The sequence below is a fragment of the Dreissena polymorpha genome, chromosome 12, assembly GCF_020536995.1.
Source record: "Dreissena polymorpha isolate Duluth1 chromosome 12, UMN_Dpol_1.0, whole genome shotgun sequence".
NCBI classification, from domain to species: domain Eukaryota; kingdom Metazoa; phylum Mollusca; class Bivalvia; order Myida; family Dreissenidae; genus Dreissena; species Dreissena polymorpha.
Genome location: NC_068366.1, coordinates 60,649,468 through 60,667,010, shown reverse-complemented (window position 1 = coordinate 60,667,010; position 17,543 = coordinate 60,649,468). Strand labels below are relative to the sequence as shown.

Here is a 17,543-nt window from a genome sequence, read left to right as displayed (position 1 = left end):
GGCCCAACTGGTTGACCACAATTGCCAACTTGTTTGAATGGCTACTCCTGAAAATGACATAAATAAGCACATAGCGATTGAAAGTCAGTCAAGTTATGACATTTGCTTATATGATAAAGTTGTCCATTAATGCATACCAAATAAAAGTATTACGCCTAAAGATAGCACGGTATACATGTAATTATTGTTGGATGTACATGTAATCATTGTTTCTGCTTGCAATATTCCTTTTGTTTTTCTGCTGCTTTTGCCAGGAAAGAGAGGAGCAGAGGGTTAGTTTGTCACCAAACCTTTGATATTAATGTCACCACTGAGTGTTAGCCATTATGAATTGCACATGTACGTCCGTACTTTGTACATACATACCTATGTCCTGTAGGTTACGTTTTCAACTCCTCTTAAATTACTGGTAGGATCTTACTCAAGATTTCACAATCAATTGACCTTAATGTGTAGATGATTGCAAAGAATGAAATGGAATTTCAGCTGCAATTAGCTTTGACAGAATTATGGCCCTTTGTTTGTTGCTCACTTCATAAAGCTTGTTTATTCAAAAAAATTAACTAGTGTAAATATGTCTTATACTTTTGCATTGAATAAAATGTAGATGATAGAATAGAAAATCATTTCAATTGTGACTTGCTTTGACAGAATCAAGGCCCTTTGTCTGTTTTTCAACTATAGAATTTATAGTCTCAAAATTTTGTGTTTTCAATTTCTCTTCAATTACTGAGTGGATCTTGTCAGTTTTTCCACTTTGGAATATATAGTCCACTGTAGAATACATAGAGGATTTTCCTGTGACCAAACACATGTTGTGGGGGCATCAGTGTGTGTGACACATTTCTAGTGGTTTTCTTTATCCTGGTGTTGAACATACTGACTGTCAAGTACACTTACAGGGGACCCTGGAACTGCAGCTGTTGTTGTCAATATTGCAATGTAATAAATGAATATGAGCCTGGCTCTGTGAAATTTGGGTTTAATGAATGTGCCTAAAGTGTTGTCAGGGACGACACTTTCCGCCTTAACTGAATTTTTGCTAAGAATTTTTTTCAAACGAAAAGTATCATAAAAACAGAATTTGTCGTCCCTGATTAGCCTTAGGCTTATCTGGGATGACACTTTACGCACAATGTCATGCATTTAATCCCATTTTCACAGAGCATGACCCATTTGTTTAAAACAAACAAATCTTTAAAGTTAATTGATGTACAAAGTTTAAGTTGATACAATAAGTTTGAAGTAATTATAAACCAGTATAATCTACTGTAATAAGAACCTATGCTTTCATGGGACACTTTAGTATTAGTGTAAACCATGATGACCATTAAAAAAGTATTTAAAAATAAAAACACGTCTTTCATTTTGTTTTATATATTGAAATGTTAAAATTTAGTTACAAAATAACAGCTGATAGTTCCTATCAAATGTTCACTAGTCAGTCTTCCATTTGTTGCACATACTTCCAAACTGTTCCTGTCAGATTTGGTGTGTTACAGCCTTGACTTTTAAGATAACCATACTTTGTCAAAAACTGTAATTAAAAAAGCCCTAACACATCTAAAACACATAGCTATATCAAATTACCATATTTATGTCAAATCTTATTTGACATAATTATGTAAATGGAGTGTAGAATTAATTATATTTGTGTTTTGCAAAGTATTTGTTGCACTGTATTCAAAACTGTAAAGAATGTTTTTGTCTATTTTATTTACCTTTTCCAACTATAAGTCATAAAAACAGATTTGTCTGTAGATATGACAGTAGTTAAATTTCTTAAACCAGCATAAATAATGGCATCAAGGGACTTGTTTTGAAACTATTTTTACTAAGCCTTTCCCTTTCCTTTTTTGCAAGATTCGAGAGGTAACCAGTGTGATTCTGAGCATTAATTGTGTTGCGATTGTGTTGTTTTGTGTGATAACTTTGGATTGGTTGTTCTCATAGAAATAATGGGCATATATGTCATCATTACTTCTCATAAGAATATTGAAGTAGACTCATAATCTATATGTGATTGTTTTAGTATGTTTGTATGTTATTTGAAAACTAACATCTGTTGATAGCATATTAGTGAGTATTATCACTTTTGTTAATCGCTTTAAGATCAATGTCAAAGTAGTGTTATTTCTAGTTGAGCATGTCTGAAGGAGTCCAAGTATAAATTAGTATCATCATCGTTGGTTTCACAGCATGGGACAACACATGTCCAGATAAATTTATGTTATTATATAACTTGATACACTAATGTAATGTCATCAATTTAGGGTAAGTTGTTTGGCAACATGTGTCATATTCAATTAACAACAAATTGGACCCACTAGCTCAGTTGGTAGAGCGCTGGGCAACAAATCCAAGGATTGCGTATTCGATTTCCAGTCTGGCCATATAACATGTGTATGGATTGGTAACGAAGTTATGGCCATTCTTCACCTACCTCTGATTAAAGTAGGACACTTAAAAGTTACTGGCATAGTATGTGTTAACCAGCTTATACAGAAAAAGTGTGCGATGGTAAGTGCTATGACAGATGTCCTTGTAAAAAATGGCGAAAACTTCACATAAACCCACAAATTGTGACCATACAAGCAATCAAGAATTCATGTCATGACATATTTCACAAAACACATCATTAAGCACTTTGTATTACACCCAATATCAAAATTAGCTTAAAAGATTGCATTAACATGATATTGAATATTTTTATGTTTGTGTTTTATATTTGAATATGTGAAGTACCTCTGATTGTTTAGTAGAGATTGAAATTAAACAAATAATGCGAACCCGTTTCAGAGTAATCGACTAACACAGAAAGGCCAGACAATAAGTGGACAGAAAGTACTGAGCATGTTGTTTTTGTTACCCTTGAATTGTTCATATACATCTGTATTTAGTTCCCATTGGCTAGTTGAATGTTGGATGTTGGTATTAAAATTGCTTAAAATTTAATGTTGCAAAAGATTGTTTGCAAAATAAAAGAAAATTGTCAACACAACTTCATTATACCCCCACAAACGAAGTTTAGGGGGGTATATAGGAGTGAACTTGTCTGTCGGTCGGTCGTTCAGTCGGTCTGTCTGTCGGTCCGTATTAAGTGTCCGCTCTCTAATTCAAGTAGTTTTCATCCGTTCTTCACCAAACCTGGTCAGAAGTTGTATCTACATGATGTCTAGGCCAAGTATGAACATGGGCCTTGCCGGGTCAAAAACTAGGTAACGGGTTTACTTAGTGCGTTTTAAACATTCAGCATATTGTCCGCTCTCTGATTCAAGTAGGTTTCATCCAATGTTCACCAAACTTGGTCAGAAGTTGTATCTAGATGATCTTAAGGCCAAGTTCGAACATGGCCCTTGCCGGGTCAAAAACTAGGTCACGGGGTCACTTAGTGCATTTTTTAACATTCAGCATGGTGTCCTCTCTCTTATTCAAGTAGTTTTCATCCGATCTTCACCAAACTTGTTCAGAAGTTTTATCTAGTTGATCTGAAGGCCAAGTTCGAACATTGGCCATGCCAGATCAAAAACTAGGTCACAGGGTCACTTAATATGTTTTACACATTGAGCATGGTGTCCGCTCTCTATTTCAAGTAGTTTAAATCCGATCTTCACCACACTTGGTCAGAAGTTGTAACTAGATGATGTGTAGGTCAAGTTCGAACATGGGCCATGCCAGGTTGAAAACTAGGTCACGGGGTCACTTAGTGTGTTTTAAACCTCACCATGTTGTCCACTCTCTAATTCAAGTAGTTTTTATCCAATCTTCACCAAAATTGGTCAGAAGTTGTATCTTGATAATGTCTATGGCAAGTTTGAATATGGGTCATGCCGGGTCAAAAACAAGGTCACAGGGCCACTTAGTGCGTTTTAAACATCACAATGTTGTCCGCTCTCTAATTCAAGTAGTTTTCATCCAATCCTCACCAAACTTGGTCACAAGTTTTATCTAAATGATCTCTAGGACAAGTTTGAACATGGGCCATTACGGGCCTAAAACTAGGTCATGGGGTCACTTAGTGCGTTTTTTAACATTCAGCATGGTGTCCGCTTTCGAATTCAAGTAGTTTACATCCGATCTTCACCAAACTTGGTCAGAAGTTTTATGGAGATGATCTTAAGGCCAAGTTAGAACATGGGCCTTTCTGGGTAAAAAACTAGGTCAAGGGGTCACTTAATGCGTTTTAAAAATTGAGCATGGTGTCCGCTGTTTTTTGTGAAGACGACATGCAAAATATTATGTGTCAATGCGGCATGTGGGGGTATTCATCAAGTCTGTGATAAAGCTCTAGTTGTGTTTCATGTGAATAAGACATATCTATAGAATAGTCATCTTATATTTCATAAAATTATCTTAAGTGAACTGAATGTAATTCAGCTACAATATGTATAGGTAGTTTTATACGACTGAGGGCGGGAAGCCATTAGCCCAAGGTTACATGCATTATATCAAATTACTTTAATTCGGTATGAATTTAACATGTTTTAGTGTGCCTATGGTGTGAGCTAGCTAATTGGACTTGGAAATAGCTTTTTAGTATAGACTTAGAAGTCAACTTTATCCCAGAATAATTCAGTATTCAGTATTTGATGGGTTTAAAGTAGTCATTGCCTTAAACTTTGGTGCCTGTAACTAATAGACTTTTATCTTTTTGTATAATGATTGAATTCATAATAATTGCAACACTTTATGGTAAGGTTTTAGTAGACATTATCACAACTTTGTTTTTTAATTATTTCTACTATATTATGCCATATTGCAATATTTTATTTTACTTACAATCCTTTTTTGCTACTTCAAATACAAAGTTGCAAAGCTTCATAATGCTAAGTGAGACATTTATGTAATGCTTCAAACTTATTTTTGGGTAGTTTGCCCCAAGTGAAAGTGGCAATGCAGACGCGGCAGAATTAACAACAGGGGAGAAAACTGTGGAAGGGGTAAACAAAAAACAGCACCCAATAGTGTTGTGTGTAGACTCCAAACCTTTGGTTTTGTAAAAAAGCACCTTCTGTAGTGTTGTGGTTATATTTTCTCCGTTCAGTGACTTTACTAGGGTTTTGGTTTTTTGGGGGTTTTGCATTTTCAATGTCATACAAATATAAGCTTGAAGGAGGTTACAATTATTTTTTAAATATATTTCTGTATGTCTTTGTTACTCATATGCAATATCTTTGATGGCAAATTGATGTTAAAAAATGCATTTACGTTTATTCTTAATTTATAATATGTATAAATATTTTATTTATATAAATTATCTTACACTGTTTTATGTGATCTATGTGTAAGTTTAAACAACAATTAAGTGAACACATTAAGAATATTGTACAGTATTCAATAACAAAGATGTGAAAAGTTTATTGTACAATATTAAGAAGTGCTGTTCTGTTGAATTTCAAGACAGTTTGGCAAATTACTTTTGTTAATTCATGTACAGGGTTTAAATTAATAGCAAGCACCTATAAATGGTTGTTCAGCGTAAAGACTCAGAATGATTGCAAAAAAATGATTGGAGTCCAACAAAAAAAAATGTATTAATACTTTAGGAGTATAAATGGTTATCATCATATGACAGAAGAAGCCTATTTCAAGTGCTTAATGTAATGCAAACATTGCAGCTGCCGTTTTGGATGAATAAGATTTGCACTTGGTATTGTCTTGTTTCTTTTTCTTCTTGTTTTGGAAGAGTAGTTTGTGACCAGGGATCATATTTTCCCGCAACATCAATCGGTCCGGATATAAATGGGGAAAAGTATCCGAAAATGTATATCCGAAATCATGACAAATTACGTTAAAATATATACCATTGGTTTTGCCATTCAAGGTGGTATAATACAAGTACAAGTAAAATTCCCTTAGGCATTTTTTTAATCGGAACGAGTTTTCTCAACTGGGTTTTTCATTGTTGTTTCGTGTGCTGTTTAGTTAATCAGACTTTTTTCATCGTTGTCCATATTATTAATCTGTGTAGGTCTATACCGATGTTTAATATTGTTGTTGACTCGATAACAGCTTACAAACATGCACTGAACCAAACAAATGTCTGTGCGTAAGTTGGGTACTGACAACAACAAACCAAATAATTAAGAAATAATTTGTTGTCAAATAACCCACGGCCGATAGTTTAGATGCGTAGGGATTTAATCACGAGAGCGAAGCATTTGAAACCACGCATCTAATTTTCCGGTCGTGAGTTATTCAACAACAAAGTATAAAGTACACGAATTATTTCGATTCTAACACGGTTTTACTAATTTACAAGATTTATTCAATGTATATTATTTTTATTGTGTACTATTTTATGTGAAGTTCCGCCCATAAAAATAACTTTCGGCTGTTCTGTCGATCAGATCCGCGACTTTCATTCATAATTATATTAACGGATTATTACGCTGGTGGAAAATGTATCGGCATGTTTTGTTTAGTTACAGCGCGTGCATTCAGGCGCGTCTTATCTGATTCGTCTTTAATCCGCTGTTCACAAGTTTTTTATTCTTGGTCTGGCGCGCAATAAACCGGTCCTGACCGGTTTAGAGACTGCAGCGAATGGTTTATCACATCTAATCGAGATAAGTATGTCATTAGGGTGTGTTAGCATGTACACTGTGTAATCGATTTCATGACATGGTAATTTTAATAGCAAACAGAATCGGACCGACTGTTTGGGATTTTCAATCGGTCTTTCATGACCCCAATCGGTCTAGGACCGACAAAACCGAAAAAAATATGATCCCTGTTTGTGACGGTAATATGTTTTGTTTACAGGTCAGAAATGTTGGTCATAATATTTTATGTAATTTTCTTTTAAAGTATATGTTTATAATAGATATTTTATCTGCGTTTAGTGTTGCATTTCTATGACAAATTTTCATACAAATCAAATGCTCTAATCATTATAAAGAAAGTGGCAACTTCAAATAATAAGGCAATTCCAATATTATGTTATAATAAATATACAATTTATTTCATTAAAACTAATCAGCTGCCATTAAAAACAATTCAGCATCTTTGATGGGTTTTTCATGCCACCAATAGGGTGGCATATTGCAGTTGAACTGTCCGTCAGTAAGTCAGTCAGTCAGTCTGTCCGTCCGTCCGAAAACTTTAACATTGCCAATAACTTTTGCAATATTGAAGATAGCAACTTGATATTTGGCATGCATGTGTATCTCACGAAGCTGCACATTTTGAGTGGTGAAAGGTCAAGGTTATCCTTCAAGGTCAAAAGTAAAAAAATACAATCCAAGGGAAGTAATAAGCTTTAAAAGGGAGATAATTTCTAAACCTGCCAAATGATATATTGAAATTTTATTTCAAAGCGGCGCGATAGGGGCATTGTGTTTCTGACAAACACATCTCTTGTTTCTTAAGAAATGATATTGTTAGTATTCAACAATCTTGCAAGATTTTTGTTCATTTTTGTTCACATTGTGCGGATTGTTTCTTCAAGGTGTTACAGCGTGCCTTCCAGAAGACTTTGGACCCAGTCATCAACTTTGTTCTCAATGAGGCCAAGTGAGTGTTTTTTTTCTTTCTAGTGATTTGTTAATTCTAATTTGCAGCCCTTTCCCCCACTCCCAGGTAAATAGGTTGTTTTGAAGATGGTAAGAAGGTGTTTCATTTTCGTAAGCTGTACATAGAAATATTCTAAAATATTGCAATGGAAGTCTGTTGAAACCATTCTGAAATGCAATTCCGTCAAAATATAGATATAGTCCTATTTTTATGCCCCCGGATCGGATGATCGGGTTATATTGTTTTTGGCGTGTCTGTCTGTCTGTCATTCTGTCTGTCTGTCATTCTGTCCCAAAACTTTAACCTTGGTCATAACTTTTGCATTATTGATGATAGCAACTTGATATTTGGCATGCATGTTTATCTCATGGAGTTGCACATTTTGAGTGGTGAAAGGTCAAGGTCATCCTTTAAGGTCAAAGGTCAAATTTATGGCTTCAAAGTGGCACAATAGGTGGAATTGTGTTACACAAACACAGCTCTTGTTTAATGTATGTGGTGTTTTGAGACAAGTGGAATGAGGGGGCATCTGTGCCCTATTGACACATATCTTGTTATTCAAATATGTTCTGATTCATAGTCTTTTGAACTGTTTTAGGATAATGAGAATTTATAGCAATTAGTGTACTTTACTGAAAAACTTCAGATTTACCAGATGACTTAAATTATTCGAGTGGTTAGTAAACATTAGAGGGATATATATTTTGACCACACAAACATTGTAAGTTTATTGCCATAGAAGCTGTTTCATATTATTGTGACATTGTATTGAATTTCAGAGTTTGATTTTTTTTAAACAAAATTATTTAGTATTAATCCTCCAATAGGCTATCAAAGGCATACATAGGAAAAATGCATAAGTGACACAATAAAGCCTTTATAATTACTAACGTATAATGAAAAACACTCGAATGAATCAATAATCAAATGTAAGTAAATCTTAACAATAACTTAACATAAAACACATTTATCACTGTATATTTTAATATGGCATGAAGCAAGACTGCAGAGCTAATCCACTTAAAGATTATAGATTGTTGTCATACATTCATGTTTAAAATTGTGCAATCTTTAGAGCATTTAAACCGTTAGTTTCAAATCAAAGTTTAATTACTTGTAAATATTAAAAGATAATCTTAAAACAATAAGTTTTTTCCTTACCTAGATACAAACTGCTATTACTAAATTAGCCATTTAAAGAGAAAATGAGCAATACATTTATGAACCTGTTTACATCAATGTTTTTTCTCACATAATGAGCTATTGCAAGTCCATAACAATGATTTTACTGTTACATTGTCCCACAATGATCTGGTGAGTGTTGGTGTTGTAGCAGACAGACGCTGGTTGGCTGAGTCCATCATTCTGAGAAGCCAGAGTTGCCAATTTCTTTCTTCCCTCACAATCCACTTGTATGGTATTATGAGAAAATTCTCCGCAGACTAGCACTTGTCCTGCAGGTGTAACATGAACACCCCTAGGGTATTGTAGTTCAGTGTCCGTGAAGGTGGATATCAGGGTCCCATCTGTAGCCAGAGTGACGAGCTTGTGCTGATAGTAATTGGTGACATAGATTTTGTCTCCAGTAGGACTCAGTGCACATGTGTACACTGCAAAACATGGAACATTATATATATAAGAAGGTCAAGACTATAATACATGCATTTACTCTATTGTCATTTGTTACATCAAAATTGTCATACTTGTAAAAAATATCAACAATAGATACAACCTTTTATTTATATGTATAGAAAATTTCATGTACCTCTCCAACAGCGGCTTACATCCTCATACAACTTTTTTATTTGTGATCCGGTAAGACTGTATTGGAACAATGTAGTGCCGGAGGTGATATACAATGCTCCCTGATGATAGGCAATACCTTTGACATCATGTTTTAATGAAAACTGCCTCCCATTGACCAACTTCCCATTGTTCACAGAGATAAACTGCACATCTTTATTAAAAACTACAGCAACCTCACTGGATGTGATAGGGCAAATTTCCCATGGTTTACCAGTCACATCACAGTGACTGGACACATTATAATGCTGGTCCAAAAGTTTCACCTTTTTATTATGAAAATCTGCAACAATGACCTGGCCACTAGGCATGCTGCAAATGCCACTGATGAAGTAATTCTGACATGTGTCACTTGGTATGCTCACAGTATACTCTGATGTCCTCATCAGAGTTAACACCTGATCTGGATTCATCTTGAGTTTGAGAGACTGCATACTGTCTACAATCCTTCCTAGACTTGACTGTTTAAACAAGTACTGCCAAATGTCAGTGTTTGCTCTGAATGTTATTGAACTCTGCACATTTACATGGTTCTCCTTCAGATATGACTCTGACTCTTGTATTTTGTCCAAACATTTTCTGCTGGCTATGAACTCAAGTTCTTTTTTACTTTTATCACAAAGGCCATTTACAGCTTCTCTGAGTGTTTGTAAGTCATCCTTCAGTTTGTTGCCATTGTCAATATCTTTCTTGAGAGAGGTTAGTAATGTGGTTCGAATTTCATCCAATTCTTTAAATGTTGTATTTTCTAGTGCGTCCAAAGCAGCATTTATTTTCTTTCGCAGGTCTTGGATTTCTAGCAGTTTTTCATTACATGATTCTTCCACGGACTGCATGCTGGCCTCTTTTGTAATCTTAAACTTATTTAATTCATCAACAATAGTTTGCAGTTTGTTTGATAACTGTTGCATATCCATTGACAGGTTTTTGGCTGACTCAAAAATAAGAGCCACATTTGTGCACTGTCTGAAATAGCAACAAGAATCAAAATAACGCATGATCATTTGTGAGCATGCATTTTCTTACTACAATAAAACATCAACAACTATTAAATGTTTAATGTGCAAAGCAGGTCATGTCTTGGCAAACATTTTGGGTTTAAATTATAAAAAAAAAATCCTAAAAGAAATAAAATTCATGATCTATTTTACACTAAACAATTTTATTAACAAGAATTTAATAGTTTTATAAATAAGAATTTTACAGTTTTATAAACAAGAATTTAACAGTAAGGATGAGCATATAATCCTGTACCGACAAAAACCATATCAATTAAAGATTGTGCATACATCAACCAATTTTTGCCCTATTTTGTAATATAGACGTCTAGCAATAATGTCTTCAAACATTGCAGCCATAGACACTCTAATCTTGTGTATAATACCTGTAAAATGCCATTAACAAATGTGGAGATAAGCTGAAGAATTTAAAAAATACATATTTTATAGATAAAGAAACTTTAGCGTACAGTTTATATAGTATTGACATACCTGTACGCTGAAGCCAACCCCGTATCGAAAGTCAACCAGAGTCGTAACAACTAACATATTTATGTCACCCTATAAATCAAAGAATGCTCATTTTCTTGGATACATTTCTAGATATATTGGTGAATGAATATAAATTACTGCATCAAGGAAAATTTTAAGGTTCAAATGTTTCGAATGCATCTTACAATAGATGAAAATAACTCTCATCAGTCTGAAATTCACAATTTGTACACTATTGTTGCTTTGTCACGTGACGAGTTTTCATTTGGATACTTTCGGATCGACCTTGACATTTTATGCTGAAATGGTAAACATTACTTTCGTTTTCTGAAATCTATTATTTGTGATTAACAACTTACGTCTGGTGGATTATAAGACTGATTTCAGTGTGAATCAGGTAGTTTAAATAATATTTACGTAGAGTTTGTATTTACACTACAATTTGTTTACAAAACAAGCCAGAATAATCTAAAATACCGGGAAATGTCATTCTGAATTTTAAAACACTTGAGCACATGGTATGTTACTAAAAGTAGAAATAACGTCATATGACCGTGAAATCTCGGGAGATTCGCATTTCAAGAAAGTCTGTCACATCGCTGTTTTTCTCGATATGTAAGAGCAGAATAGATAAATTTTAAAGTTTTAAGATAGTATTTTGGGAAAGAATATATCAGTTAAATTTGAAAAATGTCAATCTTTCCGATCAAGTGGTTGATTTGGGTCAATAACTGCATTTAAAAGCTGTTTTGGACCGGTCTTTGTTAACTGTTAAATTTTCGGGAATTTCTGGTTGCCTTTCCTAATGGGGTTGGTCCATAACTATAAAGTCGCGCCAGTCAAAAATTATAAAAAGCGACATTTAAAGTTATGGTAGCCAGAACTACATATTTTATTGATTCCAGTGAATGATGCCTTCTTTCTGAAACCTCATAATCATACAATACTTCTCTTGGATTGGGATAGACATTGGAAATAACCACTAATACCAAGGTACAAACAAGGCTGATCCCCTTTATGTAACAATGTTTGATTCATTCAAATAATAATGGTGGATTGGTACATGAATGTGATGTATTGTATGTGATTTAGAACACAGGTGGTTAGCGTGTGGCTATGATATTAATTAGTGAAAACATCATTTTGAATGATAAATAATCATATTATAACGAAAAAAATAACTTTTCTGAAAAAAAAAATCACTATCAAATCTATATATAACAAGGTATGCAACTCAAAATCAGCCCAAAAAGGGGTGCATCGCTTTAAACAGCCATATCTTCATCAATTGTGCAGCGATTTTCACGATCTCAGTCTTATTCAACGCAGAAATGAATTTCCTTTCTGGAAATGTGTATGTCTTGCAATATTTTTACAAATGCTGGGTCAACTTTTTAGAAATAACACGATACACAACTCGCATGACCCAGTTGACAGTGATCATGCTGTCTTTAAGACTGAAATCTTCACGGAGTAAAGGGCAACTTCCCTACAAAGTTCATGTAGTTCGATACCATAATTCAATAAAACGTATGAAAAAACATTATTACCGTTCTTGTCGTTACATTATGCATCAAGACTAACTGTCCAGAGCCGTTTGAAACCTTTGTTTACATACATTTCAACTAACTGACATTTTAAACATACGAGTGATTTCATTGGTCCAATGCGGAGGTGTGTCTTTACAACTGGAGATTTCATTCATAAAGACTGCATGATCACTGTCAATTGGGTCATGCGAGTTGTGTATCATGTTATTTCTTAAAAGTTGACCCAGCATTTGTAAAAATATTGCAAGACATATACATTTCCAGAAAGGAAATTCATTTCTGCGTTGAATAAGACCGAGATCGTGAAAATCGCTGCACAATTGATGAAGATATGACTGTTCAAAGCGATGCACCCCGTTTTGGGCTGATTTTGAGTTGCATACCTTGTTATATATATATTTGATAGTGATTTTTTTTTTCAGAAAAGTTAATTTTTCGTTATAATATGATTATTTATCATTCAAAATGATGTTTTTACTAATTAATATCATAGCCACACGCTAACCACCTGTGATTTAGAAAGGATTTCATTGGGCCAGCTTTGTTTGTACCATTTGAGATTGGTGGGTTTTCCACATTTATTCCATGACTGTGTGCAACTTACCTGTGGCACAGAAAAGCACAATCAGTGCAACACAGCTGACTGTGGTCTTGACAAAACATTTTCAGTTTCTTGTCCTTGTGAACATCACATTTCAGTAGCAAATCCTCCATTGTCTTTGTAAGAGGCCATTTATATGTTTCGCCTCTTCCATATTTGGAATGGTTTGCATATATTTGATCATGAGGATCAATACATTTTCTGCAGAAAAACTTTGTACATGTTGCACAAAAATAATCAGCACTTTCATAAATTTGTCTGCTTTCGCAACCTCCACAAACATAGTCCTTCACTAAGTCTGAACCACTATGACCTGAATCTACAGATGTCGCCATTTTGCAGTAGATATTGTGAACTGTCCTTGAGTTTGAAGTGCTTTGTTTTCGCTAGTATTATGATCCCATTCATGCAAACAAAATGAGTATTTATGAAAACACACACAGTTTTGTAGTTAATATATTTCCCATGTTCTTTACTTAAAGCTTGTATAAAGCTCCATTATGTTGCATGGTTAAGCGCACATGACTTATTAAATACACTGAATTTTGCTGATAAAGCAGGGTTAAACCATTTTCTGAAAATAGGATTACACATGATATTTTCAGTGAACAAGCACACTCTAAAATCAGAGGTTACAAATCATCTGATTAGTCTTTGCTGATTTAACAGTTCTCACTGGCTGTATTTACAAACTGTTATGTTAAGAAACTTGAAACACAAGAATCCTGAATTGCACTTTATTAAAGATAAACATAACTTCTACAGAGTTGAACATGTTTCATATCATTAAGTCAACTCACACGATTGAGTTTAATCCTTCTCAATCATATTGAATATTTCTCTGCATATCAGATTTTGTTGTCCATATGAATTGAGATATAGGAAGTCTGCATTAAATGTAAATGCAACATTTTGTAACAGAGAGATACAAGAACTGGAGGTTGAAAGGTAGATGGATACTCCACATAAAAATATTAGCCAGCTGATAAAAATTGATGGAAAAAATATAATAAATAATTTAAATATACTTTACCTGATTTAAACATTTTTACATGTCAGCTCATTTAAGGACTTACGCGGCAGTTTAGTTTCACGCAAATATATTTTTACTGAAACACCGGTTGTGAAATAAGTGCAATATATTTCGAATATTCGGAAAAAAAAGTATATAAACAATGTAAGAACGAAAGAATAACAAAACATGCTTACAATGAACGCAAGGTACAAAAATGGACAGTTTTTGTCCATGAAAATTAAATACCTTTGATATGCCCCTTTAAAGGGGCCGTCCAACAGATAAAGCGTCGTATAGACGCGAAGCTATATTTTGGGAAACTACGAGGATTGCTTATTTAGGTTAAAAATACATCCGTTCTCAACATGAGCGTGGATGGTCGAGTGGTCTAAGCGGGAGGCTTTTTACTCCAGGAATCATGGGGTCAGTGGTTCGAGCCCTGTTGAGGGTTACTGTTTTTCCTTTTTTTAAATTGTATTCTTGTTTTTTTTATTGGAGATTTTTAGTTCAAATGTTTAAATTTATCAATATAAAGCATTTTAAGTATTTAATGACAAGCTTCCATACATGCCTAAAACTGTTCGACGGGCCCTTTACTATATTGTATACATCTTGTTTTCAGTTATTTACTGTATTATTATTCTTGTACTCATCTTGCAACACATAATTTGTGTTTTCATTTACATTTAAATCTGCATTTTCATTGGCATACAGCAATACATGTTCTAGTATGTGTTTTGACCTGCACCATGTACATGGTTTTCACTGTGTTCTTAAATTGCATTTTAATACCTTCCGCAAAACTGCATTTGTGTACAAACGACAACAGTGACCTATTGTTTTCTTTTTATATTTGTATTAAGTAATAACTCATTTAACATTTAGGTAAATTTGGAAAAAATCTAGGTGCAGGAAGGCATTTAAAAATAAAAATGACTTTGATGACTTTTATTTATTTTCATATGTGAAATTCTGTTGTTTTTGTTTATGTTTAAAAATTGATAAAAAAACATAAATCAATCGATGCATGTTATTTTTTTTTTTAATTTACAGTCTAATTAAATCAGTATTACATATTTTGTGATAAATATAGGTTGTTTTCAACACTTTTCCCATTAATTTACTCTAGTTCTTATGTTATTACCTTATTGGTGAATTGTTCTTGTGCTAAAATATGCCTGTTGTTCAAGTGTGAATAAAAATTGAACAACAATGGTGACTTTTATATTTTTTTTCTTTCCACAACAGATGGTTCTACCTAAATACCAAAACTTATCAAATTCTAGGTGTAGCAAAATTTGCATTAAAACTGCCTCGTACGTCCTTAAATGTATAAATAACCTCTTAACAGTTTTTAGCTGACCTAACCGTTAAGTGAGCTATTGTAATCGCCCTATTTCAGGCGTCTTATCATAGTATTACATGCCGTGTTGTAAAAATTTAGCTTGTTACCACTCAAGAGGCCAAATGTTATTATCCAATTTGGATGAAACCTATGGATGTTTGTACATCCGTTGAATATTAAAGCCGAGTTCGAATCCGGTTCAAGTGTGTCGAAAAACGAGGTAACCAGGTCAAATATTGGAAAAACCTTGTTTCTACTCTAGAGACAATATTAATGACTAAATCTTGCTGTAACTTGGTCAGAATTGTTATTTGGACAACGTCTAGGTCAAGTCCTAATCAGGGTCAGGTGCATTCCAAAAAAATAGATATCCTAGTAAAATCTTAGAAACACCTTGTTATCATGCTAAGGCAACATTTATTTGATGAAAATTAGTAAGAATGTTTATATTGACAATATCTAGGCTTAGTTGGAACCTGGGTCACGAGTGTCCAAAAACTAGATCACCAGGTTGAATCTTGTTACCAATCCAGAAGCCAGATGTATTTCTCAGTCTTTGCAAAACTTGGTCAGAAAGTTTATCTTTACAATATCTTGACCCATTTTGAATCTGGGCTACATGCTTTCAAAAGCTAGGTCACCAGGTCAAATCTTTGTAAAGGCTTGTTTTCATTTTAGAGGCCACATTATGACTCTGTGCTGGTGAAACTTGGTCAGAATGACTTTATCAACAATTTATCGGCTGAGATTGATCTGGGTCATGTGCATCCAATAAACTAGGTCTCGAGGTCAAATCTAAGTGAATATTATTGCCACGCTAGAGGCCGCACTTATGAATCAATTTCAATGAAACTTGTCTGAGTGTTTATCTTGACAATATTTAAGCCAAGTTTGAAGCATGTTCACGTTCGTCCCAAAAGTAGGTCACAAGGTCAGATCGTAGAAGATCCTTGTAAATACTCAAGAAACCAGTTGATCACACAATCTTATTGAATCGTTTTTTAACTTACCAATATCAAGACGAAATTTGAATCTGAGTGACGATAAAAAAAAAAGGTCATGAAGTTGAATCTTAGAAAGTACTTGTTACTTCCCAAGAAGCTACATGTATTGTTATGCCCCCGGATCGAATGATCGGGAGTATATTGTTTCTGGCTAGTCTGTCTGTCTGTCATTGTCTGTCTGTCTGTCATTGTATGTGTCACAAACTTTAACCTTGGTAATAACTTTTGCAATATTGAAGATAGCAACTTGATATTTTGCATGCATGTGTATCTCATGGAGCTGCACATGTTGAGTGGTGAAAGGTCAAGGTCATCCTTCAAGGTCAAAGGTCAAATTTATGGCTTCAAAGCGGCGCAGTAGGGGGCATTGTGTTTCACAAACACAGCTCTTGTTTTATAGCCATTTTTTAAAAAGCTAAACTACATAATTCACTATGGTAGAAATGTAGATCTGGAATGTTGCCATGTAAGCTTTAATTTCTCATTGCCTCATGCAGTTGTTTAATTTATGTTTTATTGTCTCTCATTTATGAATGAGAACTATTTGTATTGCTCCATAAACCGCTTTCATTAAAATAGTGTACCTTTTTCTAAGCCATCACTGTTTGTACCCACAATTAGGTCTGGATCACGAGCTGTAAGGTAATTTCAATTAGCTTGCAGTATAATAGCAATTGGTGCATCTAAAAATGCTATGTATCTGAATCGTAGATCACAGACTTTCATTTTCATTTGTAAAATTCCACTAAATGCATATTGCCTGATTAAAAACTAATAGTTTGCAATTGTATTTGATTTTTTGGTGCTCTTCCAATGTGAACTGTAAAGCTCTCATCAAAATACTGGACTTGGGACTTGATGCGATAACTATTTTGTATGCATATTTTATCGAAAATAGATGGATAATAGGATTAAATTGGATTGATGCAATATCTATGTTAAAGATGTAAATCATCGTGCTTTGTTCAATTCTAGTTGTCAATAGAAGTATACATGTTTCTGCTTTTTTTGCTATGCCATTACAATGGGATTGCTCTATTGGTCTGTATATTTAATATTGCTCACAAGGAAACATGTTGTACTGGACTGTCTGTATGCAATAAACTGTTTGAAATAAGAATGGAGCTTACAGTTTCATAATAATCTTTAAAAAAAGTTTTAAAATATTACAAAATGTACATTTTAAAGGATAACAGAGCTTTGATTTGTGTCTTAATTTC

At 34.0% G+C, this 17,543-nt stretch overlaps 2 protein-coding genes across 2 annotated transcripts in view; one reads left to right on the top strand and one right to left on the bottom strand.

The window, feature by feature from the left end:
• The window catches only part of LOC127853503 (uncharacterized), a 201,866-nt gene that overhangs the window by 104,899 nt on the left and 79,424 nt on the right, over positions 1-17,543 (top strand). The window contains exons 56-57 of the mRNA XM_052388058.1: positions 2,800-2,844; positions 7,451-7,515. Coding sequence (XP_052244018.1) covers positions 2,800-2,844; positions 7,451-7,515 — 110 coding nt within the window. The remainder of the gene's footprint in view (positions 1-2,799; positions 2,845-7,450; positions 7,516-17,543) is intronic.
• Positions 9,167-13,606, bottom strand: LOC127853509 (uncharacterized). The gene is made up of 2 exons (XM_052388068.1): positions 12,963-13,606; positions 9,167-10,284 (listed from the first exon to the last, which is right to left on the bottom strand). Exons 1-2 carry the CDS (start codon positions 13,292-13,294, stop codon positions 9,273-9,275), a joined length of 1,344 nt encoding a protein of 447 aa, XP_052244028.1. The 5' UTR covers positions 13,295-13,606; the 3' UTR covers positions 9,167-9,272.

What these genes read in the sequence shown, in the direction of transcription:
- LOC127853509 (XM_052388068.1), bottom strand. Translation starts at nt 13,294, where the DNA reads ATGGCGACATCTGTAGATTCAGGTCATAGTGGTTCAGACTTAGTGAAG. An exon ending in TGTGCTTTTCTGTGCCACAG is followed by an intron (nt 10,285 to 12,962) that starts GTAAGTTGCACA and finishes TTGCTATTTCAG; the next exon opens with ACAGTGCACAAATGTGGCTC.